The 25,574-nt window shown below is 56.4% G+C and overlaps 4 protein-coding genes across 7 annotated transcripts; 2 read left to right on the forward strand and 2 right to left on the reverse strand.

Moving 5' to 3' along the window:
- The first annotated feature begins 4,320 nt into the window (after positions 1–4,320).
- hsd11b2 (hydroxysteroid (11-beta) dehydrogenase 2) lies at positions 4,321–7,727 on the forward strand. Its single transcript, XM_061277525.1, has 5 exons — positions 4,321–4,785; positions 5,513–5,725; positions 5,989–6,174; positions 6,559–6,696; positions 6,907–7,727. The coding sequence occupies exons 1-5, from the start codon at positions 4,608–4,610 to the stop codon at positions 7,326–7,328; spliced, it is 1,137 nt and encodes a 378-aa protein (XP_061133509.1). The 5' UTR covers positions 4,321–4,607; the 3' UTR covers positions 7,329–7,727.
- Positions 7,728–8,375: 648 nt separating this feature from the next.
- Positions 8,376–14,239, reverse strand: gpatch1 (G patch domain containing 1). Of its 2 annotated transcripts, none has more exons than XM_061277519.1 (20): positions 13,762–14,239; positions 13,338–13,472; positions 13,157–13,242; positions 12,911–13,068; positions 12,629–12,726; positions 12,500–12,564; positions 12,006–12,257; positions 11,784–11,934; positions 11,497–11,573; positions 10,935–11,142; positions 10,432–10,716; positions 10,091–10,269; positions 9,849–9,976; positions 9,695–9,783; positions 9,490–9,605; positions 9,125–9,422; positions 8,894–9,016; positions 8,745–8,821; positions 8,519–8,661; positions 8,376–8,450 (listed from the first exon to the last, which is right to left on the reverse strand). In XM_061277519.1, exons 1-20 carry the CDS (start codon positions 13,847–13,849, stop codon positions 8,393–8,395), a joined length of 2,814 nt encoding a protein of 937 aa, XP_061133503.1. In that variant the 5' UTR covers positions 13,850–14,239; the 3' UTR covers positions 8,376–8,392. The 2 variants fall into 2 exon arrangements, with proteins under 2 accessions (XP_061133503.1, XP_061133502.1); XM_061277518.1 differs by having other exon boundaries at positions 8,519–8,664; positions 13,762–14,234.
- Positions 14,240–18,057: 3,818 nt separating this feature from the next.
- Positions 18,058–20,183, reverse strand: cebpa (CCAAT enhancer binding protein alpha). 2 transcript variants are annotated; one of them, XM_061277328.1, is made up of 2 exons: positions 19,623–20,183; positions 18,058–18,904 (listed from the first exon to the last, which is right to left on the reverse strand). In XM_061277328.1, exons 1-2 carry the CDS (start codon positions 19,899–19,901, stop codon positions 18,344–18,346), a joined length of 840 nt encoding a protein of 279 aa, XP_061133312.1. In that variant the 5' UTR covers positions 19,902–20,183; the 3' UTR covers positions 18,058–18,343. The 2 variants fall into 2 exon arrangements, with proteins under 2 accessions (XP_061133312.1, XP_061133311.1); XM_061277327.1 differs by having other exon boundaries at positions 19,614–20,182.
- Positions 20,184–21,517: 1,334 nt separating this feature from the next.
- On the forward strand, positions 21,518–24,737 carry cebpg (CCAAT enhancer binding protein gamma). Of its 2 annotated transcripts, none has more exons than XM_061276982.1 (2): positions 21,518–21,677; positions 22,899–24,737. In XM_061276982.1, the coding sequence occupies exon 2, from the start codon at positions 22,935–22,937 to the stop codon at positions 23,400–23,402; it is 468 nt and encodes a 155-aa protein (XP_061132966.1). In that variant the 5' UTR covers positions 21,518–21,677; positions 22,899–22,934; the 3' UTR covers positions 23,403–24,737. The 2 variants fall into 2 exon arrangements, with proteins under 2 accessions (XP_061132966.1, XP_061132968.1); XM_061276984.1 differs by lacking the exon at positions 21,518–21,677 and adding an exon at positions 21,684–22,329.
- Positions 24,738–25,574: the final 837 nt, after the last annotated feature.

Below are 25,574 nucleotides of genomic sequence, written 5' to 3' on the forward strand. Positions count from 1 at the left end.
TGCGCGTGAGATGCCGATAAAATCCCCTGTTCTCTCGGAATCATCGGGCGCCCGCACAAAACATGCAAATTCAAACGATAGTTGTGAGGATCGCTACTCCTCTGTGACGCTAGGGGGCGCCGATGTGCCAGCCGCTCACATGAGAAGGAAGTGTCTGAATGAGGAAAGCGCTTTGTTTTCTCCTTCAAGAAATGGGAGTCCAAATGGAGCGGGCGATGGCGGCGGCAGACGCGGCCAAAATATGGCTGCGAGCGCACCGCCCCTCTCCGAGCGTACCGCGCCTCTCCGATCGTCCGGCGCCTCGCTAAGCGTGTGGCGCCTCTCCGATCGTCCGGCGCCTCGCTAAGCGTGTGGCGCCTCTCCGATCGTACGGCGCCTCGTTAAGCGTGTGGCGCCTCTCCGAGCGTACGGCGGCTCTCGTTGGGTTTGGCTTCCGGTAGAAGCGGAAATTGGCACGCAATCAAGCGTCCGGCCGCTTCGCCGGAACTCTGCGACTTGAGACGGAGCGGCACGAGGACACTAAATGGGTACGACCGGGGGGCCGCGAGGGACGGAACGCCACGGAAGCCGCTGCGGCCAGCGAGCGCGTGAGCGAGCCAAGCGACTTCAACTGCGCAAATCCGGCCCTCTTTGCAAAAGTGAACTCTGCCTCCTCCCTCACCTTCGGCGGTCTCGGCAGAGTGCGCGCGTCGGTGGCGGCGGCGGCCCGTGTCACGGTGCTTTGACGTGCGCGCACAAATGCGCATATAAACAACAGCCTGTGAAAACAGAGGACATGCGCACTATTGCTCACTCTCACACACTCGCGCATTCTGCTGTCTCCGACAACCTGTGAGCAAATGTCAGAGCAGCCAGAAAACACACATCTGTAGACACTTAAGTGCGTAGTGTGTGTGTGTTCGTGCGTGGGTGCGTGTGTAGGGGCACCATCGAGGGGGATGGTGAGGCTCCGTGAGAAAGTTGACTCAAGCGTTTTCAATTTGCAACAGTGACCCCCAAATCTGGAGCCTTTGCGTGTGGGTGCATGTGAAAGCGAATGTGTCCGTTCATGCCCATGTTGTTCAACAATTTTGGGGTGTTGCTGCATCAGGAAATAGCAAACAGGAAATGATGTAAGCTTCCTTTAGAAATGTTTTGGATTCCCGGTGTCCTGTCCTGTCCTGTCCTGTCCTGCTTGCGCGCTTGCATAATCCTAGGCCAGCTGGCACGGACGTACCGGGACAAAAGGTGCGGGCGGGCGCGTGCAGGCGGGCCTTTCGGAGGTGTGCACGCTTAGGCTCCCTCCACGCTGTCACATCCCTCTCAAGCTGTCAGGAACACAGGTGGAAGGGAATCTTCTAAGCTCTAAGATCACCCTTGACCACCGTAAGCGACCCGGCGTGCCGAGCCCGCTAAAAGCGCACGGGCTCCGGGCCGGCCTGACTCGACTTTGGCTCTCGCCGCTCGCGTCTCGGTCTGCCGGGTTGCCACGGCGACCGGCCCCGCGTCACCCAGGAAATCCCCGGCCACCCTGGTGACCTCAATCGCTCACTAAGTGGACCAGCGGAAGCTTGCTTGCTTGCGTGCGTGCAGACGGATGGACAACCGCCATCAGGAGGCTTTGTCCTCTTGCCGCCACGGCCGCCATGTCACAGCATGAGGACAAAGCGTCCCGGAGGGGGCGCGTGCGTTTGCCACCCCCACTTCATCGCAACGCTCGCGCTGCTAATGAGCTCGGTTCCCGCGTGGGCAGGAAGTACAACTCCCTCTGCCGCCGGGAACATCGGGCGGCCGAGTTCCAACTTCACGTCCAATTGGTCATCTCGTGTCAGTCGACAGCGGTCAACTTGGGCTCGCTCGCTCGCTCGCTCGGTCAGACTGGAAATGGCACTTCCCCTTTTCAACTGGGTCATCACCACCGCCACCGTGTTGGGCGCGTGTGTAGTGGCTTTGTGTCCATTGTGAGTCAGAAATGTGTAAACACTACTGTGTGTGTGTTGCATTGTGTCGCTTTTGTCTGTTGAGTGAATGTCTATTTTGTTTGCATCTAATGTGTGTAGAGTGAGCATGTTTATGTTTCCGTGTGTGTAGTGAGCGTACTATGTTTGTATGCATGTTTTGTGTGAAGCGCGTGTGTTTCTGTGCACATATGTGTGCCCCAAATAGTCTTTGTGTGTGTGCGTGTGTCTGTGCATGTATGTGTGCCCTAAATAGTCGTTGCAGACTTCTATAGGTTTCTTTTGGAGTTCCAAACGGCTCAGTCGGAGTCGAATCTCACGTCGGACACCGTGTCCGGGACACGTCGTTGCTGCAAAATAGTGGTGCCCGCCGGGTGGCTGAGCTTGCAACTTTTTTCTTCTCGGGAGCTCATTTCTGAGGCCGTAGACATACGACAGGTAGCGTGTGCATGCGTGCGTGCGTGCGTGCGTGCGTGTTTCTTCGAACGTCTAGCGCGTTAGCCACATCAGCCACGCCGGTTTATATAACGGGGCCTTTAACGAATGCAGTAGAGGCTCTACATATGGATGTGTAAGGCAGCGGCGGCGATGGTGGCCGCCTGCCCGTCTAACATTTTGCCGTTTTCAAATTGTACATCCATTCTCATATGCCGTGCGTGGCCCGTCGAACGGGCGAAGACGACGACTCATTGGCTAATAATAACGTGCGTGGAGTGACTATGTTTTCCATCAGCGGTGTGTTGGCGCGTGTGGGTGCGGCGTGAGAGTTTTGCGTGAGAGTTTTGCGTGAGGTGCCTACGTGCGTGCATGGAATGCAAGCGTTCCCGTTTCAGGGTCGGCTGCAAGGAGGTCTCCGAGTACCACTAACGAGCTAACTTGGCACGTCTGAAGGGATGATGTCAGCGCGTTGACCGGCGGGAAGCGCTGTCCGGCGCCGATGGCCGCGCGGGGCTCTCGTTAGCGGATGGCGTGAGGACGGCCAGACGGGCGAACGTCAACAATAGCGGCGAGCGCTCGCTCGCGATAAACAACGCATTGTCCGAGCCGAGCGTCATGCGGCGCCCGTGCGGTGTCAAAAGTGCAACCTTTGCATGCACGCACGCACGCACGCACGCACGCACGCACACAAGACCAGATACTTCTTTTCTTTGGCAGCTAGGCCAGAAGGCCGAGCGGCAGATGTTGGCCAGCCAGCCCGCGCTAATCAAAACCTCGACAGCGCTTCGCCGATGCCGGCAAAGATGCCAACGAGCCCGCTTGGCTTTCACCTGCCCTCACAAAAAAAGACCCGTGCACATGCACAAAGCTGCTGGCAATGTTTAACTTTCTCATTGCCATTTCTACACAGACTTGTATACTTTAATCACACATTATTCTCATGTTGACTTCTTGAAATGGCCAACAAAGACGTTTCTGAGCGCGGCTCCGTTTCTCAGCGTGCTTGCAGACCACCAAATGCGCACGTGCACGTGATCCATGTACAATTTGTACAAGGCTTACGGCAAGCGCAAGGTCAATTCGTGAGAAAAGTTCCGAAGGGGTGTTCTATAGGTACATAGAAAACCTTAAGGCAGAGACGGAACATACATCCCTCACAACGGTTCCTACCCCGCTTATTACTACAAGGGGCACCTCGCCGCCTGGCACTGCAATTATTTGGACTCGTGGCGGCGTTCGTAAAAAAAGACGGTGAGGCGACAGCGGCAGCCTTCCGAGTGACCTTGCGCAGACGTCCCAAGAAAATAGCAACGAAAAAATTCATAATAATTTTTAAAAAAAGGGCGGAACGTTCTGATCCCGAAAGCGCTGCCTCCTACAAGCGGCGTCGTAAAAACACGGATCTCTGTATTGGGGGCTGCCTGTGTTTGTGTTTGTGTGTGCGCGCGCGCGCATCTAATTGTGGGCGTCAATCCGATTAGCGTCACGCAAACGGCCGCCACGCCACGCCACGCCTTGACTCACGCCGTGTGCGTCGGCTGTTAGCATGTGGCGGGCCGGGCGCCAAAGGTTACCTGGGCAGCTGGTGGGAGCGCTCGCTCGCTCGCGCTTGCGTGGGTGCCTGCCTGCTTGCCACTCAACGTTCAACTTTAAATCCCGCACGTGACACATGTCCAGACAGGACAGAAATAAACGGACACAAGACAAGTAAGAAGAAACTGGCTATGACGTCATCACGTCAAGGTCCCATGACCATCAACAGACATACCCCTGAGCTAATAACATGCGCCACCAGTTGGTGTGGAGCACATACTACACGCACGCATGCAGGCGCGCGCGCGCGCGCGCACACACACACACTTGATGATCTGTGCGTCGGTGTGTTAGTGTCTACCTAAAAGTGTATCATTGTATGCGTGTGTTAATGTGGAACTGTCTGTGTGTGACCGTGCGCGTATGTAGACACGGGACCCCGTCGTTGGAGCGGCGCGTGTGCACGCACGCGTGCGCTATATAAGAGTGCGAGCGCTTGCTCCGCGTTCAGTCCAGCGAGGAGGAAGAGAAGAGCTCGGCGGCGCGGGAGGCAGCCGCGGCGAGCCAGTGTGTGCGCAGCGCAGCAGGCCAGCAGCAGCAGCCGCGGCCAGCGAGCGAGCGAGCGAGCGAGCGAGCGTGTGCGCAGCGCGGCAGCAGCAGCAGCAGCAGCAGCCACGCGAGTCTTGAGTTGCGTCACAAATGGACGCGTGGGCGCTGGCGTGGTGGACCTTGGTGCTGGGGGCGGCAGCGTTGGCGTGGGGCGCCGCGACGAGGATGCTGGCACGAGCGCTGAAACGCGACGACGTCGAGCACAAGAGAGACGAGCCAAAGGAGGACAAACTGCTGGCCGCCTGCGGCAAAGCTGTCGTCATCACAGGTAAAGCGAAGAGCAAAGCCCAACCAAACAAAACAAAGCCGAAAGACTTACTCGCTCTCTCGCTAACCGGCCGAACACACAGCTCGCACGGCGGCGTGCGCCGACACACTTGCCCTCACCTCACCTCACCTCACCTGACCTCACCTGAAGCACACGCAATGCCCAACCTGACTTTGATCCGTGCAGACAACCTGCACGCACGCACGCACGCACGCACGCACGATAACGTGTTTGATAGTAGTGTCTTTTTCTTGTGACAGCGTGTTTGACGATATAGTTGCACATGATCTGTGCATGTGATAAGAGTGCGTGGGTTCGTTCGCGCCCGTGCGTGTTTGTTCAACTTTAATGACTCTTTGCCCTTATTTGAGCAACAATCTCTTCTGTGAGTGCGCGTTGGCGCGCGTGCATGTGCAAGAGAACAGTGCATGTGCGTGCACCGCAGCCGTGTTTACTGCTACAAGGATCATTCCAAGTTTACGCGCACGCTCACCATTTCATAATCATTCACTAGCGCGCGCACACACACTAACTAGTAAGACACGCGCAAATGTTTAGCAACAGCGTTCCTCGACTGCGGTCACTTCAAAGTTGCTCAGCAAATGCCCAGGCATGCAGGCAGCAAAAATCAATTGGTTTTGCTCAACCTGACTATTTACTGAATGCTTGGGGTCTGCCGGGGCCTGAGTTTCAATGAGCCCCTCCGCCGCCCCCCATGCATGCACAGGCTGCGACTCGGGCTTCGGGAAGGCAACGGCCCGCCACCTGGACGGCTTGGGCTTCCGGGTCTTCGCCACGGTGTTGGAGGCAGAGGGAGAAGGCGCCTGCGAGCTGCAGCGCGCCTGCTCGCCGCGACTCTCGCTGCTGCAGTTGGACATCACGCAGCCGCAGCAGGTGCGGGGAGCGCTCGCCCAAGTTCAGGCGCAGCTGGGACCCCAAGGTAAGCTCCGCCCGCCCGCCCGCCCGCCCGAAGCCACCAGCGTGCATGCACTATTAGACTTTGGGACGCCAATTTCATGGGAGGAAAACGAAGTTGGAAAGGAGGAAAGCGTCCAGAAGCATTGCAAGGACTGAAACGTTGCCAGCCGCCACTCGAACGACCAGCGTGCATGCACTTTGAGCGCTCGCTGCCATGCAGTGCAGGCGTTGCCATTATAACTCCAAGTGAGTGCATGTGTGTGCGTGCGCGCGCCCGCCCGCCAGGTCTGTGGGCTCTAGTGAACAACGCCGGCGTGTGCGTCAACTTTGGCGACATCGAGCTGTCTCAGATGTCAACCTTCCGCGGCTGCATGGAGGTCAACTTCTTCGGAACGCTCAACGTCACCAAAACTTTCCTGCCGCTGCTGAGACGCGGCAAAGGGCGAGTGATCACCGTCTCCAGTCCAGCGGGTACGCGCGCGCGCGCGCGCGCGCGCGCACACAAACAGAGCCGAGCCGTCGAACTTTCTCCTTGACACGTTTTTTTTACAAACGGAATGTCGCAAGTGCCTTCTTTCCTTCCGTCCGTCCTTCCGCGCGGCCGGGGGGGCTGGAGAGGCCTGCTCGGAGGCTGCAGCGGGAGGCGCGTCTGCTCCCTCTAGTGGCGCGCCGAGGACATGACGAGCGGACGTGACTTTTGACTTGAATACGTTTGCACTGCGCGGAAGCTATCGCTTGCTACTTGAACGCCCATCGCGACTGCATGTGTTACACGTTCGTCCTCCTCCATTTGGGCTATTTCCCTAGGACGAAAAGAACTTATTTCAATTGGATTCTCTCTGTGTACGCGCACAGGCGACCAACCCTTCCCATGCTTGGCTGCGTACGGAGCGTCCAAAGCGGCGCTCAACCTTTTCATGGAGACCCTGCGACACGAGCTGGCGCCGTGGGGAGTCCACGTCTCCACCATTCTGCCTTCGTCCTACAAGACGGGTAAGGCCGTGACTGATGACGCGCAGCGAGCGAGCGAGCGCACAGGCCGAGAGATGATCGCGCATCGCGCTCGCTCGGCCACGTGCCGCTCGCACGCCCCTCATTTGGACTACGGCTGTGGATTTCGAGGTTTCCTTCCGTTCGCGATCCGTTGGCCACGTGCCAGTTTGGCCACTCACCTCTCACTTTGGCTCGCGGCCCGCCCACCAGGTCAGTGCACCAACACCACGTACTGGGAGGCCCGACACCAGGAGCTGCTGCGCTCACTTTCTCCGGCGCTTCTGGAGGACTTTGGAGAGGACTACGTGGGCGAGACCAAGGAGCTCTTCCACCACTTTGCCCGCCACGCCAACCCGGACCTCAGCCCCGTGGTGGACGCCATGGAGCGGGCGCTGCGGGAGCCGCGGCCGCGGGACCGCTACTACGCCGGGCCCGGAGTGGGCCTCATGTACCTGGTCAGCGCCTACTTTCCTTCCGCCCTCAGGAACCGATTCCTCCGGCGTCTTTTCGTCAAGAAGAGGTTGGCGCCGCGGGCGCTCCGAAAGGATGCCGCCCTCGGGAAGGACTCCGCCGACCAGTGTCGCCATGATGACAACAACAATGACGAGGAGGAGGCGGACAAAGTCAAGTAGCGCCGGGCACGGCGACAAAGAAGCAGAGGGCATTTCTTTTCAGCATGTCTCAGGTCCAGGTGTGTAGGAGCCCATGCTTTGTCCTCACTTGAAAGACAATTCCTAGCGTGCACAAATGGTCCACAACCAGCGGGGCAGCGGCACCGCCACTTTACGCAGAACCTGCGGGCAGACCTGTTCTCCCCAGCCAACACAACAGGAAGGCACAAGTGAAAGCAGCGAGGCGTGATTCTCCAAAACGGGAAGAGACCGAGGAGGTGCTTCGCCTTGCCGCTCGCTTTTTCCGGCCTGACCGTGACATCACGTCCTGTTGTTCTCATTCCAACTAACCAGCAGATTTTGTATCAATACAAGCATTTTTGTAGCTCATACTTTGATCGAATTAAAGGTTTTCACACACTTGTGCTTGCATGAACACACTGCTTCCCTCTCACAAGGCAAGGAAGCGGCGTGTCGCGGCGTGCATGTGTCTGTCAGCACTTGAGCGCGTCCGTCCACCTCCCTCCCTCCCTCCCTCCCTCCGATCAATCCAAAGCAGCCGTCAAAAGTGATTTGGCCCCCAAATGTGCGCTGTCCATTAGTAATAACCACTGCAAAGATTTCTCAAGCACATTTGGGGTCCCTTTTTTCCCCCAACCAGTGTTTTCATTTCCACATTTCCCCCCAAAATGGGCCCAGCCATTTACAGTGCCTGGCTCGCAACTACTATTCACAGCCCTTGGCCTTTTTTTCCCACACGTGTCAACTTGGCAACTCCAAACGTTGATCTGTGTCGCCAGTGAACTGCAAGGCGATACGGGCGATTAGTATAGCCCATCAAAACGAAAGGGACAGAAATGCGGCGTGGCGTGGTGTGTCCTGAATGGACGTGATGGAACGCTGCACCAATCAAACAGGCGGGGGGACACGAAGCGGCTCTCTGGAAGCCCACTTGCCTACAGCCGCTCCACCCTAGCCATCTATTCCTGCCATTTTGGATTTCCTGCCAGTGGGACCGCGCCGGAAGAATTGTTTGGCCGATTTGCCGGCAATTACGAAAGGCCATCATCGTGTCCGTTAACTTTTTATTGCCATGTTGCTGCGGTCACCTCCGACGGCGGCGGCGGCGCTGCGCTCTTCAGCCTGGAAAAGCACACACGCACGGTCTTTAAAGGTGCTCGTGACCTACTGCCGCCAATTTGCCCTCTGACCTCCTGATCAATTCCGCCGTGGTCTCTGCATCTTGATGGTCGCTTTGTTCCGAGGTGTCCTCTTCCTTCTTTGTCTTCTTACTTTTCTTCCTCTTCTTGTCTTCTTGGTGCTTCACTTTGATTTTCTTCTTCTTGCTTTTCTTCTTCTGGTCGTCAACAACAACAACAACAACATAAAGAAGGAGATGAAGAAGAGGAAGCGGCGTGTGCGCGCGTGCGTGAGCACCTTCTTGTCTTTCCTGCGTTTGTGTTGCTTCTTGTCCTTGCGGTCCCCGGCACGGGCCAGCGAGGCGGCGCCAGCCCCTGCGCCCAAGCGGCAACGACAGGAGATAGGCGTCAGCCGACGAGGGAGCCAAAAAGGCAGGCGGACCTCACCGAGACGGAAGCAGGGAGGAGGAAGCTTGGGGCCAAACTCAGCCGCTTCCTGAGCCGGTGGCGCACGAGAAGGCGCAGCGGCGGCAGCAGCGGCGGCAGCAGTGGCGGAGGCAGCGGCAGCGGCTTGCAGGGACAACAATGCGCGTCACATCCCGGGACAGGACGTGTTAAGTGACCATCGGCCGTATTTGGTATATTTGAAATGCGCTCCAGGAAGAGCATGCGAGTCACCTGTCTGCTGGGAGGACGAGATGTCAAAGAGGTTCCTTGGCGGCGGTGCCGCCTCCGTCCGCTCCTCCTCGTCTTGCTCGCCGCCCTCCTCCGGCGAAGAGGCCTTGTCGTCGACGTCGTCGTCGTCCGAGGAGCCGGCAAAAATGGCTTTGAACACGTCCATTGGAGGCCGTGCCTCCTCCTCTTCCTCCTCCTCTTCATCCTCCTCCTCCTCATCAGCTTCTTCATCATCGTCATTGGCCTCCTCCTCCTTCACCTTCCTGCTTTGTGACAGGTCGCGTGGCCCGTCAGGTGTGCTCTGAAGGAGAAGAAGAGACAGAATGAGGATGCAAAAAGAAGAAGGTCACTCTGCCTTCACACGCTACCTCAGACGTTTGGGAGGCTTCTTTGACGTCGCTGGCTTGCTGAGCGGAGGCCTGGCCGGGCTCCGCCTCCTGGTCCCACCGCGACTTCTTGGCGGTCTGCGCCGCCTTAGCAGGCGCTGAGAGAAGCATGGAGGGAAGATGAGCGCGGCGACGGCAGGAGGTCAAAGACGGCGGCGGCGGTGGTGGGAAGCGGCCGAGCGGCAACCTGCTTGCTCGCCGCCCTCCTTCAGCGTCAGGAAGTTGAAGACGGAGAACTTGTCCCGCTTGACTTTGGGAAGGCCGACGGTGGACGACCTGCAGCCAGCCACGTCACGCGACCGTGACATCGTTTCCGTGCGTGTGTGTGTGCGTGCGCCTACCCAGGGTAGGGGTGGGGTACGTTGAACCTCCTACAGAGAAGCTTGTCAGGATGCCACTCAAAGGTTTCCCTGGTCAGCTGGCCGAACATCTTCATCTTGACGGCGGCCTCTTTGTCCTCCATGTGGCCCTTGACACACCAGCGCACAGACCGGTATCAACACACTCACCCATGGAGAATGGCGAGTGCACGAGAACAGGTTCGGGTTAACCCGCAGCTCCCCGCTGGGGAACGGCCGCTTACCTCCCGCTCCGGCGCCACTTCCACATAGTCGTCGTCGTCCTCCTGCTTAGCGCGCGTGAAGCGACTGGCCAGCATGGAGGAGGTTGGCCGGTACAAGATGGACGCTCGCACAAACTCCTCCTTCTCCCGGCTGCGCTCCCACTCCGTCATGGAAGGGTCCGAACAGGCATCCAGGGCATCTGCAAGCGAGCGCTCGTAAGCCGGCCGGCCAGGAGCTTGCCAATGGCCAGCCAGTACCGCACGACAATGCTTTTGGCTGGGTAAGTGTGTCACGGTGTGTGTGTGTGCGTGTGTCATTGAGTGTGTGCACACATGCAGAGGTTTTAAAGGCAAACGTGTACCTTTCTCCCCCAGCCGCAGCCGTCCCAAGTAAGTGTCATATCGGGCTTGCTTGCCGGCATTCTTCTCAAAGGGTTTGAAGGTCCGTGAGAGGCCGTCGCAACCTCGCCACGCAACCGCCGCCGCCGCCACCTCCTCCTGGTGCCGTCGCAAGGAGGCATCCGAGGGGGCGCTTGGGGGCGGGGCGCCTGAGGGCGGGGCGCCCGGGGGCGCGCCGCTGGCCGCTCGCAAGCTCTGCAAGCGCCGGCGGTCTTCGGGCCGTAGCAATTCCATGACGGAGGCGGGGCCTGCGTGGGAAAAGGAGAGAAGACAAGTCACGGCCGTGCCTCTTTCAAACCTCGGGCCAATTGGCCGCGCGGCAAATTCTCTCGCCACAACATGGGTGTGCACGCCCGCTTACGTGTCCGGGTTTGCGTACGTGCACGTGGATGTTGACGTGGGCGCCGGCGTGCACGTGTGCTTATTTGCGAGTTGCGCGCGGGCGGGCGGAGGAAGCGCTTCCTACCTGGGAGGGCAACCTCCCCCAGCAGCGCCCCCCTCTGGTCCGACATCACGTGGTGGCGGCCGGCATCCGGGGTCGGCGCTTGACCTTTGGATGACCTCAGAGCTTCAGCCAGGGCGGCGCTCACGCCCGACACGTGCGACACGGCCACCGGGGGGCGAAAGCGGCGCACCGGACGGAAGTCGGCCGGCAGCGGCGGCGCAGCAAAAATCTGCAAGCGAGCAGCACAACTTTGACACGGTTGCAACCTAACCTTCTTTCCAAGGCATCGTCCGCCGTCCACGTACTCTAGTCATACAAACGCGTCTCGTCACATCCAACGCGCTTCAACAACTCTGTCAACAACGACAAGTCGTCCTCGAGCCGTTAACGCTCGCGAACGATCCACTGGTTCTTTGCTAGCCCCTTTTTTGGCCGGCTATCCCGGCCGGCTTGGCCTTTGTCTTCTGGGCGGCTGGCTTAGCCACGGAGTATTTTGATCTTGCCGTGACAAGTTTGCGGCGGCTTTGTGCAATTTTTGCCCTCGGGGCCAAATGTTGACTGGGAACTTTGAGATTTGACTCACAATTTTCTTTTCCTCGGGGCTGCGGGCCAAGGTGAAGCCTTCCAGGATTTTGCCAAGGTACGCCGCCTCCTTGTGGTCTGCAAACACAAACATGTTAATGGACGGCTTTCAAAACAAACGCGAAGAAGAAAGAAAGAAAGAAAGAAAGAAAGAAAGAAAGAAAGAAAGAAAGAAAGAAAGAAAGAAAGAAAGAAAGAAAGAAAGAAAGAAAGAAAGAAAGAAAGAAAGAAAGAAAGAAAGAAAGAAAGAAAGAAAGAAAGAAAGAAAGAAAAAGATTGCTACGCTACGCTTGTTTCTGTTGCCGCCGTCGTCGCAAGGGGCTGTCCAGCCGTAGAGTCCGTCCCCGGGCTCGTCCCCCAGCACGGTGTCGTACTTGGACATGGCGTCCCGCCGGTACACGTCCTCGTCGTCATCCTCCAGCGCGCCCACGCCGAAGGCCTGAAGTGCACACGGTCGGTCACGCCCGCCCGAAGCAGCGCATCTGCGGCAACTTCCCGACGGAGAGTCACCTGGCCGGCCACGCCCCCGCCCCTCCGCGAGCGCCGAGGCCTTTCGCCAAAGAGCCTGCTGGTGGCCTCCGAGTGCGGCGAGAAGAGGTCCGCCAGGCCGTCGTCGGCTTGGTCGCGCAGCGCCATCGCCGGATCCAGTCCGCTGTAGCCCAGGCCCTGAAGCCCCGTCCTGGCGGCAAAGTCCACCGCAATCACATCTTTGGGGGCGAAGGTCACGTTCTCGGGGGCAAACTCGCCGCCATCGTCATCCTCCTGAGGGGTACCGCCGCGTGGTTACTGTTCTGCCCGCGCTCATTGTCATCGCGGCCGCCCTGCTCCCGTTTATTCCGGTCGCCCGCAGCAATGGCCCCGGTTTCCTTCCCTGCTACAATCGCGTCTCGGCCAGCGGGAAATGGGGGCTGCCGATGCCAGTGGCGACAGCAAAGGCAAAACTAAAGACTCTCGAGTCAACGTCTGGTCATCGACCGACCGACCGACCGACCGGCTCGACCCACCTCGGAGCCCTCGGAGCCGGCAGGGGGCGGGGGAGCGCAGCCGAAGACTCTCGGCCCGTCGTCGGCTGGAAAAGACAACGTCAAACATCCGCCTCGACGGTGGCGCCGCCGCGGGACAAAGATGCGTGCCTGGGCGTTGTCGGCGAGCCTTCCTCTTGACGCGGGGCCCCACGCCCTGACCTGCTTTCCAGCCCATCCGGGTCAGGAGCTCCACGCCTATACAAGACCTGAAACGGGGCAACAAGGGCACATTTTCAGACGGAGCCTTTTTGTGCCATCCCACGGATGAAGGCAAAGAGGCCAGGCGCCCACTTCCAAATTGCCAAAGCCGTGGAACGGCACCATGGGCCCAGCCCAAGGCCTTCGCTTGGACATCAAAATGAGCGCGTTGCTTTCTCGAGCGTCTCTGACCTCGCAGGGGCGATGAGTTCGTCCAGGAGGTTGTCTCCCGGTATGATGGCCGTCTGCGCGTTGATGGCCTTGGCCCTGTCCCAGGCCGCCGGTGCCCGGGACGCAAACGGCCCCGTGGTGGTGATCTGGGTCGGGGCGATGCCGTGCTCGCCCAAATCCTGACAAACACACCAACCAAAACGTCAGCGCTTCAGGACAAGACGGAGATGGTGGCATTCAGATGATGGACCACTGTGACAGCGATACCTCTTCATCCATGAAGTCTTGGGGCGTGGCTCGATGTTTGTCCGCCTTCTGCTGCCGCGACGACACAAAGGTGGACGGCGTCCATCCTGTCACAGCAAAACGACAAGGTCAAGGCCGCAACCGGTCGGCGGACAGCTAGAAAGGAGTGAGGAAATGAGGTCGATGTGCGGGACTGACTGACCTTCTTTGGATCCCACCGTGTTGTAATATCCTGCCGAGAAGCCGCCTGTGAAGGCGCCGTGGAACCGCTGGTACCGCCCCTTTTCATCCCGAACCGTCTGCTCGTGGAGAGGGATGGGTTTACGTGGGGCTTCATCTGACGACACACAAACACACACACACGCGCGCACACACACACACACACACACACACACAAGTTAATCCAGGACAAACACGTAGACGTCATGACATCGGTCTCAGAAAAGCACGACAATAGCATACACACACGTGTGTGCAAAAGCACACAACGCAACAGCAAAAACACGTCCTAACTGGCACACGCGAAAAAACTCAAGTCAGTGTAGCACGCACGCACGCAAGCGGTTGTGTTTTATATTTCGCTTAGAGTGTCGTCGTTGTCACCCAAGTGCGGAAACACAACGCACCTTCTTCCAGAGGTTCCAGAGGCGTCCCGTAAATCACAAAATCTACCGCCGCCTTGCCGTCTTCGACGTCTATGTCGCCGTCCTCCATGTCGCTTTTGGCGGAACAGGAAGACGCTGCTACTGCTACGGCGGCCGCAGAGGGACGAAAGAGCGCGAAGACTGTGGGCCAGGGCGCCCTCTGGCGTCGGGCAAATTATGCCCGAAGGCAGCTATCTTACGTTGCCACCCTTACTGACAACTTCTGTTAGTTTTCCGCTGAAAGCACTGTTCTAAGAGCACATTATAAGGGTTGGCTCCTTTTTGGAGTAACGAAAGCCTCTCAAATCACAGCGGATCGTTGAAGGGGATCGTTTGCATCAGCTCCAAGTCGCTCAGCAAACACAAGCGAGGGCTGCTGTCCCCGCCACTTTACAACGTCTCAAACTTCACCGTGTCACGTGACGTGACGTGACGTGACGTGACGCTGGCTCCATCCCCTGAGGGTCCGTCCGTTCGGCCGGCTGTTCGCGGTCAAAGTCTTGCAGCCTCTTCTAGAGTAAATAGAGAGAAGAAAAAGAGGCCAACATTCCTTCCCCACGATGCAGAGGGAGTGGGGGAGTGCGCACGCACGCACGCACGCACGCACGCACGCACGCACGCACGCACGTTCGCACGTTCGCTCGCTCGCTCGCTTGTTGGATGCTGGCCGAACCCCAAAACGTACTCTTGGGGGTTTGGGTGGGGGTACTTAGTCGGGCAGCTTTTGTGATTGCGCAAGCAAAAGTGAAGAAAAGAAGAAATCGTTTGGCCTTTCTCAAGTAAATGTTTGCACGTTTTGCTTATTGTGTGAAACCGACCCAAAAGCAGCCGTCTGTCTGGCTGGCTGGCTGGCTGTCTGGCTGTCTTATTGTTCTTTGCCCGTTCGTCCCGCCTTCCCTTCCGGACGCTGAACTTCTTCCACGTCTTGCCACTTTGCACGTTTTCCGGCGCTACTTTTCTCGTTTGTAACGTTTTTTGGGTCCATTTTTTCCCACCATTCCGCGTGTTAATGTTCAGCTCAGTCGCCTGGAAAAAAAGTATTCCAGGAACGTTCCCTAAAATCCACCTTTTTCGTAAATTCCCATTTAAACACATTGTCCACACGAATTAGGACACATGGCAAACGATTCCCTCCCTCTCTTGACGAATTCAAACCATCCAAGAAAACCAAACTATTCTCTCCATTCCCAAAATGACCACATTTGCTAACCCTCAATGAATTCCTCATTTCCCCACACTAAAACACTCCCGTTTGGAGCCAAATTCGACATGACTCCCACTTCCTGCGACATTTTTGCACCAATTTTCATTTGTGCGTTGCCTAAATGAATTCTCCATTCTCCCATTTTTAATTTCTCCACTTTAAAAATTCTACCTACCATCTTCAGATTCAGACTGGCACAATTAGGTGAAGTGGCCACCTTTGCTTCGCGTCACGCCGCCAAGGTCGGCCACGCGCTCCTCTCGCATAAGTCCGATGATGACCGCTTGACCCCTGAGCGAACCCGCCGCGACCCATGGCTGAACCGTAGGGCATGGGTGGCTAGCGGAGATGTTAGCGCTGCGCCTCAGATAAGTCACATGCAGAGGCACCGAACAAACGGAACGGTCGCGCCGACAAACGGGCCTTTGTGGAACAAACGGAAAGGTCGCGTTGACAAATGGGCCTTTGTGGCCGGCTAATCGCCGCGCTCGTTAGCCGCACGTTAGCGCGGTTTAAGACGGCCGCCGGGATTAAGACGGCCGTCGGCCCGCCCGCCCGGATTACGAGCTGGGACGCACGCGGACATCTGCGTCCGATCGCCTCAGGAATGTACACGCGGGTGGGAACGCGAGCTTGCTCGACGACACGGCCCCGCCATGACATCATCAGTGCGTTCCGCGACATTGTGTCAGGGGGCTTTCTAACGCTTTCGGCTCTAACGTTTCCCGGCAACGCCACTCGTGTTCATTTGAGCCCTTCTCTTCTCCCAAAACAACAACAAAAGTTTACAAGCGACAATCTTACAGCCGATCACATTGAGGCATTTGTTTAGGTAGCGAGTCAAGTGACTCAACATAACAACTATAGTCATTCAGATAACGGCGTTTTTTTAGGGACACTTTGTGTCAGATCGAGGCTGCCGTAGGTCAACAGCCGTTTATTCACAAAGGCGGTCCAGCGCCGGCCCTGTGCTGCAAAGGCCCAGCTGTGACTCGGCGCAAAAAGAAATCCGTGAAAAACAGGAAGCGGTTTGCCAGACTTCCTCCGCGAGTCTCGTCTTGTGACGAGCGCGCGGGCCGGGCCGGGCCTGGCCTCAGCTGACGCCTGCCTCGCAGAAGCCAAACGCTAACCTAACTCCAAATTTGTGGAGCTCGGACACCGTCACGGCCGCACCGGTGGACTTCTTCTTCTGCGGTCGCTGTCAAACGTTAGCCAAGCGTTCCGGGACGCGATTGGTCCAACAGGAAGTTAGCAAACGGCCCTCGTCGGGCTTAGCGGTTAGCGAGGAGGACGCGGCGGGCCCGACGAGTTACGTCAAAGGGGCCGTCAAAGGGGCCGACCTGGGCAAAACCGTGCCGTGCAAAAGTCTGACGTCTCGGTTGCCGTCTCGGCCAATACCAGCCCGGGAGGTTAGGGTTGGACTGACAAAAGCCGCACGTGGGTCAGAGGGGCTAACGCAGGAGGCTGCAGGAGCGCTGAGCACCCGGGCAAAGCGCTAGGGAGGCCGTTTGGAGAGGAACTCGTTGTTAGCCTGCCAACCGAGAGGTCGGAGGTCGCAGCGCAAGCGGCCGGCTAGCCGCTCACCATCAAACGGGAAGCAAAGTCGAGCCGAGCCGAGCCGTGGCCCGTCCGTTGGCTTTTTTCACGCTTTCGCTTCCCTTTTATCCCATGCCGCCAGCATGCAGAGAGAGAGATCCACGTACATTCACAACGCACGCTCAAAAGAATGCGCAGAGCGACCCGGACATGATTTCTCTCGCTCGCTATGTGTGTGTGTGTGTGTGTGTGTGTTTAATGCGTGTGCGTGAGGACAGGAGGGAGAAGTTAAAAAAAAGAAAGAAAAGAGGAAGAGAGCTGTTGCAGGGTGCTGACACTTCCTGCGGGGGGTGGAGCCTCCTTTCTGGCTGTCAATCACACCTTGTGACCTCTGCTCACATCATCTTATCTCAACACGCATCTGCCTGTCTTTCTCTCGCTCTGCGAGTGTGTCGTCAGTGCGTGTTGTCAACGCGTGTTTGCCCGCGGGAGTCTGTCCCAGCCAGACTTGGGCGGACTTCCTGTTGGGGAGGAAGTGATGATGTCAAAAAGTCGCAGTCAAAGCCCCTTGCGACGACAAGATGACGTCACAAATAGGCAAAGAACCCAAGTCGTGTCCACGGCGGGCACGTATCCAAAGCGTCGCGTCTTGCCGTCAAGGCGCCGATTGGTTGAGTTCGGCGGGCGCGGACGCGCTACCGCAAAACATGTTGTCTCTCGAGGACAAAAAGAGAGCAAAGGATGTGGCCACGCCAGTTCCAAAGTCCCCAAAGCGCTTGGAGGAGCGCCACGCCGAGGGAGCCCCAGCCGAGTGCGGCGTCGGCGTGTGGCTGGACCGGGCGCCGCTCGCTGCACCGTGACACCACAGCCAAAGAAAATTGTGTTTGTGTTGGACTCCCACTCTGTGTGTGTTGACAGACCTGGATGGACGCCATCTTTGTCTGCTTCTCCCCCAGTTGGCTGCGGTCTGCTGGGGGGAGGGGGGGGGGGGGCAAAACGATACACGGCACACACACGCACAGTCTGTCTGAGGCCTAGTGACAAAGTGGCGCTGACGAATCGTCCTGGCAGACCTGAACCCTGAGGCGTATTGGTACCGATAGCCCGCCGCCCCGCCCAAGCGACCGGCGGGGTGCTCTGTCATGAGGTCGCCGTTGACTGCAAACACTCATCAGACTTTCACCTTTGACTTTGTGTGTGTGCTCGAGGTGGTCAGAGTGCACAATGGTTTGTTCAGGGAGGGGGCTCACACACACGTGTATGTGTACACACACACACACACACAGTCCATTTGCGCGTGCCTTTGAGAGGCGGCGACGAGTGAGTGAGTGAGTGAGTGAGTGAGTGAGTGAGTGAGTGAGTGAGTGAGTGAGTGAGTGAGTGAGTGAGTGAGTGAGTGAGTGAGTGAGTGAGTGAGTGAGATTGGAAAGCCGGCCAGGGGGCTCCTGTGATGTCGTGGCAGGGTTGTGGCGGTGTCGCCATAAACATCGAGCGGCGCCTATCTGCCGCCCACGATCACCAAAACCATGAAACAAAGATCAAACAAAGTCTTTTATTAGTCGAACAAGTTCTATCGTGTCGATTTGGAAACACCATCAATTCTGTACGTGTGTGCGAGCGCATTTGTGACCCATTGCGTGTGCGCGCTTTGTTCCTGTCTGTGTGTGCGTGTGATAAACTACGGAAACCAGGACCTGCGTGTGACCTTTTGACTTTGTGCGTGCGTGTCAATAGAGGAGACGAAAGACGCACGCGCGCACGTGGAGTCATCGGCAGTGCCGTCCAGCTCACGTACGGATCCCGTCGTTTCTTGGGCGCGGGTCCTCAGCTGTGCGCGTGCGCCCTGTAGCGGGCGTCGGGGACGTGCGGCGGCGGCGGCTGCTGCCGGAAGACCCCCCGCAGGGAGTCCAATTCCCGGCTGAGGTGCTCCACGCGGCGCCTTAGTCTCTCGTTGTCCGAGCTGAGCTCCAGGACCTTTTGCTGAGTTTCCATGTTGCGCATCTTGGCCTTGTCGCGACTTTTGCGCACCGCCACGTTGTTGCGCTCCCGTCGCAGCCGGTACTCGGGGCTGTTCTTGTCCACCAGCTTCTTGGCCTTGCCCGCCGCCGGCGCCGGCCTGTGCGGCGGCCGGTGAAAACAAAGGTCGGGGAGCACGTGGAGGGCGTGGTGATGGGGGCTGGGCGCGGGCGTGGGCGGCGGGGTGGGCTGGCCCGGCTGGAGGTGCACCGAGGTCTGCGCGCAGTGGGCCGCCTGGTACTGCAGGTGGTGCGGCGGGGAGTAGCAGTGGCGGTAGGCGGCGGGGGTTTGCCGCAGGAGGTCCTCGGCGCACGGCTCCTGCTTGATGGGCAGCCGACGCTCCCGCTCGTACAGCTCCTCCGCGTCCACCTTGGCCACGGCAACAGGAAGCACAAGTTTAGAAAGGGACAAATTGATTTGTCGATCCAGCCCGCAAATGAAGAGATACAAGCGGATACTGTCAAACAGCGGCGCCAATCAAATGCGACGGGAAAAGCTCCAAAGCCACATATTGCCATCTCCAGAGGCCAATTCAAAGTGAAGGCGGGCTGGCCGCAAACGCCCCCCATTTTTGCCCAAAGCGTGCCATGCGCGCGAGCGGCGTTTGAGGTGGCACCACGACGCCTCCCTGCCAAAAAGCCGCTTGGCGTCAAAATAGGCAAAACATCTGGTCGGGCAGCGACGTCTCCGGGATCAACCCGACGTGGCGCCCGCTTTCCGTTTCCGAGCGTTTGAAAGATACAAACTTTTGAAATTTCTCCAAAACAAAAGTAGCGGACACAACACTTGTCCCGATCCACTAAGCAACAGTCACTGACTGGGAACGTGATCCGACTCAAATGAGCCTTTTACACCCCAAAATCCAAGGGCGGACTCGGAGGGATTCCCGGACCCGTTTCGAGTGCAAACCCTCTGCTTCCCTTCGGATGGATGTGGATTTGTTTGTCAATATTTGGGAACATTTGGGGCTGCATGCACGCGGGACGCAAAAGACTTATGGGCATAGCGTCCTCGCTGATTCCAATAATTGAGGCCTTACGTTGTTTAGGCTATACCCCCCCCCCCCTCGCGGACGAACCTTGAGCACCTTGGCGTTCATCTTGGCGTACACGTGCGGAGAAGGTCCGTGCGCGTGCTCGTAGGCCGCGGCCGCGCGCAGCCGCGACGGGTGGTGGAAGAGCTCGGCCAGGAATAAGTCGTCGTTGAAGGCGGACGCGTCGATGTAGGGGCTCAGGTCCACGGACGTTTCCGCGTCCCCGATGTACCCCGCACCGAAGTCGGTGGCTTCCTGCGCGCACGGGGCCCCCACCGTGACCGGAGGCCCCCCCGGGGCTGCTGTCTCGTAAAGCAGGTTGTGCAGCTCCATGGAGGGGCTAGGCGGCCCGCCGGAGAGAGAGCGTGCCTCGGAGAGAGAGCGTGCCTCGGAGAGAGAGCGCGCCTCGGAGGGAGCGCACGGCGTCTGACTGACTGACTGACTGACTGACTGACTGACTGACTGACTGACTGACTGACTGACTGACTGACTGACTGACTGACTGAGTAAGGATTGAATCGAGTGGAGCGCTGCGTCGTCCCCCGGGGCCCCCTCCCGGTTCGTCCGCCAGACGCGTGCGTCGCCCGCGAGTCAAGTGTGGAAAGTGCATCCCAAAGAGTTTTTATAGGACGACGATCAGGTGGGCGGGAACACAGTCGGTCGTGACACCACTGACGAGCGCGCACGCACGCGCGCCCAGCGCCTGTTTGACTTGTTGCTATCTGTGTGTGCGTGCGTGTGTGTGGCGGGGGAGGAGGCGGAAAGGGGGGCACTTGGTTGGGGGCGAGTGCGTGAAAGAGAGACAGCGAGAGAGGGGGGGGGGGGGCTTGGCTGTATGTGTGTTGTGACTATTCGTGTGTCTGCGTGTTTGTTTATTGGCGTGCGTGTTTGAATCATTTCTGTGCGTGTGCGCGCGTGTTATAATGTCGTGTTAGATGTGCATATATGTGTGTTTAAGGCCATTATATGTATGCGCGTGTGACTTGTGCACGTGTTCACAAGGAGGTTGTGTGAAAGACTTGTGTGTAGTCCAAGTGTTTGTGAATGTGAGACTTCTGGATATCTATGCGATAGTGTGCGTATGTGTGGTGATTTGTTTGTATGGTGTGTGTTTGTGAACTCAACAAACGGTTCTGGATTTCGTTACTTTTCACCTCCTCTGGGCCAAAATGGACGCGCGCACGCGCGCGCACACGCAAACACACCGCGTTCTGTTCTGTTTTTCTTTATTTGGATCAATTATAGCTGATGGTGTTGATGTCGTGTAAATGTTTTAATTTCCCCAAACTGTCAGTTTGTGCGCGTGTGTTGTGGTTGCGTGGACTGCAGCGCCCTCTAGTGCACCCGAGTAGAACTTTCATGTTTTGACGTGTTAAGTTTCAGGTTTTAACTTGATAAACAAAATAAAGCTAGATATTTGTTTAAGGTTCAGCCCTGATTCAGAAAGAATTGTCAAGGAATGCACAAGTCAAATTTAGCATGTTAAAACGTGAAACTTTACGTCGTTACGAGAATTTAATTCATTATTGCGATAAGACCTGAAACCTAATCACGTCTATACGTGCAAAAAGTCTCGGTATTATACATATTTGATTCTTTTTTTTGTTTGTTCCTGACGTGGCGGTAATACATACACACGATGGACATTATTATTTGGGGGGGGGGCGTGTTTTGAAACATGACTTGTCTCGCATTTACCTGTAACATACTGTTTTGAAAAGAAAAACAAAAAAAGGAAAAAAATCGGTTGAACATTTCCTGGTGGCCCAGGCGTAGGAGAAGATGAAGTCATTCGCGTGTCAGCTCATTCCCGAATGTCAGGGCGCCTATTGGTTCAACGACGCGTCATTCGTATCCAGGGTTGCGTCATGTCGAGCGTTCGGCATCGCAATTGGTCGAGCCGGCGGTAGGCGGGTCTCAGTCGCCCGGGATTGGCCGGCGCCAGATATTGCCCTACATGGCCAAAGAGATTTCGCAATCAGCTCGTGTCCATGTTGGAAACCAAAACAGCCCGAGCGCGCGGGGTCTTTTGGAACAATTCAAGTGGAAACTTTAGCCCCAACCTTGTCAACTGCCAGCGCTTCTTCGCGCCGGTGTCGCCCCGTCAAGGTAACGTAGTTTTTCGACGCAGCTCAGCAAAAGCAGTGTTGTGAGCCGGAAGCGCGGCGCTTCGCGGCGCGGCGCGACGCGACGCGACATGCCAACAATGGTCGGCACGCTAAGACATGCTAGCCGTAGCCTCAGCGTCAACACTGACAAAGACAACAAACTAATAGAGCTCGTTTGACGCCGTGGCTTCGCTTTCGCGTTTACATTTGGCGTCGTGACGCGTCACGCCATTCCGTCTGCGACGAGCCCAAGTTACTCCGAGTGCTCCGCTCCAGTCGAAAATGTCAAACGTCAAAGCTGATCGATCGGCCGGCGCGATCGTTAGCCGCGTTAGCCGAGCGTGCGCTCCCGTTCGTCCTCCTAATGTGTCATTTATGCGTCATTGGAGTCCGCTTCCGAGTGAACGTGGAGTTCCCCGATGATGCAACAGCAAGCAAGAAGCAGGCGAGCGATCGCCGCTGCTTGTTTCCACCCGGAAGACTGACGCATGCGCACGTGCGCGCGCGGCGGCGGCGGCGGCGGCCGCTGCTGCCGCTGCTGCAAGGCTTCGTGGAAGAGAAGAGATGTTTTCTTTCTAGTTTGGTTTCTGGTTTCGGGTCAACCTTTGGAGCTTTACGGAAGCCAAACCTTGGCAGTATCGCGTTACAACGTGGTAAGATTTGACGTTTTAATATGAGTTATCTTGTCCAATTGTGACAAGTTGTCGTGCGGACCTGACAAGTTATCGCATGAAAACGTGACGAAGAAATTCACTCCTGTATTCAGCTAAACAACAAAGCAACTCCTTCCGATTCAGGTCACTAGTGAGTCTTTTATGTCTCTTCTTTTCTAGCAAAGTTAGTTACTAGATATTCATTGTTTACGAATAGACTTTGTTTCATTTGAAAATCTGCCAAAACTCAGGATTCCAACCTCTCAGCAGTAAATATTCTCTGATGATCAACACATGTTTATTATTTTTTTCTTCATCAGAGTTGCAAGTAAACTGTCCAGGAAGATTTGTCTCTTTTTGTTATTCTCACACACACACACACACACACACACACATCACCCTATCATAATAACAACAACAATAATCATGTCAATATTTAGTCATTGCTATAAGTGACGATGCATGGTAAACTCATGGATCGGATCAGCCTTTGACGATTGTTGGCGATTTCCTGTCACGTGTTTGAGACCGACCGCAGCCATCAGTTGATTTTGTGGCGGATCCTTCAGGTGCCCGTCTTCAGTCGCCGGTCAGCGGTCACCCAAATGAGCCAGCCGCCGCAGCCTAAAGCCACGTCATCGGACCACAACGGCGTCAGCGTCATCCAGAGTCAGAGCCACGCCGCCGGCGCCGCCAGCGCCCTGCTGCAGCAGGTACCTCAGCCGTCGCCGCTCAGCCAGGCGTCGTCCCCGGGCGCCGGCAAGGCCGCCCCCGGCAAGATGAAGAAGGCGTCGGCGGACAAGGACAGTGACGAGTACCGTCAGCGGCGAGAGCGAAACAACCTGGCGGTGAAGAAGAGCCGCCAGCGCAGCAAGCAGAAAGCCATGGACACGCAGCAGAGGGTCAACCAGCTCAAGGAGGAGAACGAACGTCTGGAGGCCAAAATCAAACTGCTCAGCAAAGAACTGAGCGTGCTCAAGGACCTCTTCCTGGAACACGCCCACAACCTGGCCGACAACGTGCAGCCCCCCTCCGGGAACCCTGAGGCCAGCCCCGCCCCCAACAACCAGTGAGGAGGGGGGCGCCGACGCTCCCCTGCAGCCTGGCGCCGCCTTGGTCTGACGGGAACCAGACACTGGGACGGACGGAGGGGGTGGAGCGGAGCGGAGCGTGACCTGCTCCACGTGTCCCCTTCTTTCTTTTTTGCCATTTACCAACACGTGCAAGACAGCGTTTGGGGACGCTCGCTCTTCCTCTCGCCTCGATTCCGCTTTGCCGGTGGCGGCGCCGGCGGCTAACTCTTTGAGGTTGATGGGCACGTTCAAGTCGACGCCAGACTCTTGATTCTGGACTCGAGGCTCTCCATGCTTGATTGTGGGCTTTTGACTGAGTGTTTTGAATTTGATGGTGAACTCTTGACACAACTCTTGATTGTGGCCACTTCTCCCTTGACTCAATGTTCTGACTTCAGAGCCAAGACTTGACTGGCTCTGAAATGTGCATCGCCCGCCATCCAATGCTTGTCCAGGGTCTTTGTAAATGAATGAACAATATGCCAAAAATACGTTGACATTGCTACTTATGAGGAAAAAAAAAACCCCAAAACCTCTTTCTTTCATTGGAGAATAAGATTTCTTGTGAAATGATTATGGTGCAGCCCTGGTCTATACTCATGGCGGATTCTGGAATGGATTCAACAAAATGTTCATTCTGGGCCCTTGACTCGTCGAGAACATTGATTCTAGTTTGTGAAGTCCAAACTCGCTTGGTTCTAATTCATCAAGTCCAAACTCCCTGGAATGGAGCCGTTGTCTTTTGTGGACTCGACACTTGAGAGTCTGAGCCCGGATTCTGAATTCTCGACTCTGTCTGCTTCCGCATGTGTTCATCGCCTGTGCTTTTGTTAATTAGCATGCTTAACGTCATCTCTTGATGAGCCTTTCTGTTCCAAACCTCAGCTAAATCCTTCCTTCCTTCCTCCCTCCCTCCCTCCCTCCCTCCCTCCCTCCCTCCCTTCCTTCCTTCCCCGTAGAATGGCTTACGTCAAACGTTCATTTGCATGTTTCTAACACTAAATGTGATGTGGTGTTTGTTTGTCTTTTTTTTTTTGCGGCAACGGCGTGACTAGCCGCGAGCTAGTTTGTTAATTAGCCCGCTACCTACTAAGCTAGCTATCTAGGTTAGGATGACTTCCAGTTGACTTTGTTTGATGCCGCACACACCTCGCAGTAACGAGGACCCATCGGATCCTCGTCCGGCTTTCATAGAATAAAGGGCGTTCAAATTGGACCAACAACATCAAATGTTATTTATTTACGCTGGTGAAAAAATATTTTTATTGGCTATTTCTTTGCTCGTTGATCTTTTTGTGCTCCGAGTGGAACGATAATAAAATCCCGTTGACATTTGCATGTCGTATTGATTTATTGGTGGAAGGCGAGTTTTTGCCTACATAACACACTCCGTTTTTTTCGTTTCGTTTCGTTTATTTCAAACATGTGAAAAAAGAATAAGATTATTGTACACACTGAAAAGACATGACAAAATACATGCATATACATATATACACACACATACAGACATACCTACATACATACAAATACATATAAAAATATACATCTATACACACATGCACACATCCATACACACAAACTACAAGCGTAGCAATAAAGATATAACCGCAAAAGAACCATAAGTCACATTCACATGTCTGAAAAGGAGTCGGAAGAAGTATAACTTAACGTTGACGTTGTTTCCTAAGTCGTGTGGTCGCTGTCGCACTTCACACAGCGTCGCAAAAAAAGAAAAAGATTGCTCAAACTACGGGTCACGGATCTCACACTTGGGGAAATGTGACATCATGACAGACCCCAGACTCTGAACACGCCGGCCGTTCATGAGTCGTTCTTGAGGTTTGACCCGAGACTCATGATTTGAGAATCAAAACATGGGGCTTTGCTTCTTGATCCTGGATTCATCTCTGTTGACTGACTCTCTTACTTTTGACTCTTGTTTTTCAACTCTTGACTTTACATTCTGCACCTGATGTGACTCCACAGCATAGGCTCACCGAGTGGGCCAGCCTGCCTGCCTGCGTGGCTGCCTGCCTGCGTGGCTGCCTGCCTGTGTGGCCGCCTGCCTGCGTGGCTGGCTGCCTGTGTGGCTGGCTGCCTGCGTGGCTGCCTGCCTGTGTGGCTGCCTGCGTGGCTGCCTGCGTGGCTGCCTGCGTGGCTGCCTGCCTGTGT

The sequence above is a fragment of the Syngnathus typhle genome, linkage group LG4 (assembly GCF_033458585.1).
Source record: "Syngnathus typhle isolate RoL2023-S1 ecotype Sweden linkage group LG4, RoL_Styp_1.0, whole genome shotgun sequence".
Lineage (NCBI taxonomy): Eukaryota > Metazoa > Chordata > Actinopteri > Syngnathiformes > Syngnathidae > Syngnathus > Syngnathus typhle.

Coding starts and splice junctions, on each gene's coding strand:
- cebpg (XM_061276984.1), top strand. CDS start 22,165: ATGCGCACGTGCGCGCGCGGCGGCGGCGGCGGCGGCCGCTGCTGCCGC. Junction 22,330..22,898: donor CAGTATCGCGTTACAACGTG/GTAAGATTTGAC, acceptor CGGATCCTTCAG/GTGCCCGTCTTCAGTCGCCG.
- gpatch1 (XM_061277518.1), bottom strand. CDS start 13,849: ATGGAGGACGGCGACATAGACGTCGAAGACGGCAAGGCGGCGGTAGAT. Junction 10,270..10,431: donor GCTGCGGCTGGGGGAGAAAG/GTACACGTTTGC, acceptor GCTCGCTTGCAG/ATGCCCTGGATGCCTGTTCG. Junction 9,977..10,090: donor AAGTGGCGCCGGAGCGGGAG/GTAAGCGGCCGT, acceptor TGGTGTGTCAAG/GGCCACATGGAGGACAAAGA.
- cebpa (XM_061277327.1), bottom strand. CDS start 19,901: ATGGAGCTGCACAACCTGCTTTACGAGACAGCAGCCCCGGGGGGGCCT. Junction 18,905..19,613: donor TGAACGCCAAGGTGCTCAAG/GTTCGTCCGCGA, acceptor GCCGTGGCCAAG/GTGGACGCGGAGGAGCTGTA.
- hsd11b2 (XM_061277525.1), top strand. CDS start 4,608: ATGGACGCGTGGGCGCTGGCGTGGTGGACCTTGGTGCTGGGGGCGGCA. Junction 4,786..5,512: donor CAAAGCTGTCGTCATCACAG/GTAAAGCGAAGA, acceptor ATGCATGCACAG/GCTGCGACTCGGGCTTCGGG. Junction 6,175..6,558: donor CACCGTCTCCAGTCCAGCGG/GTACGCGCGCGC, acceptor GTACGCGCACAG/GCGACCAACCCTTCCCATGC.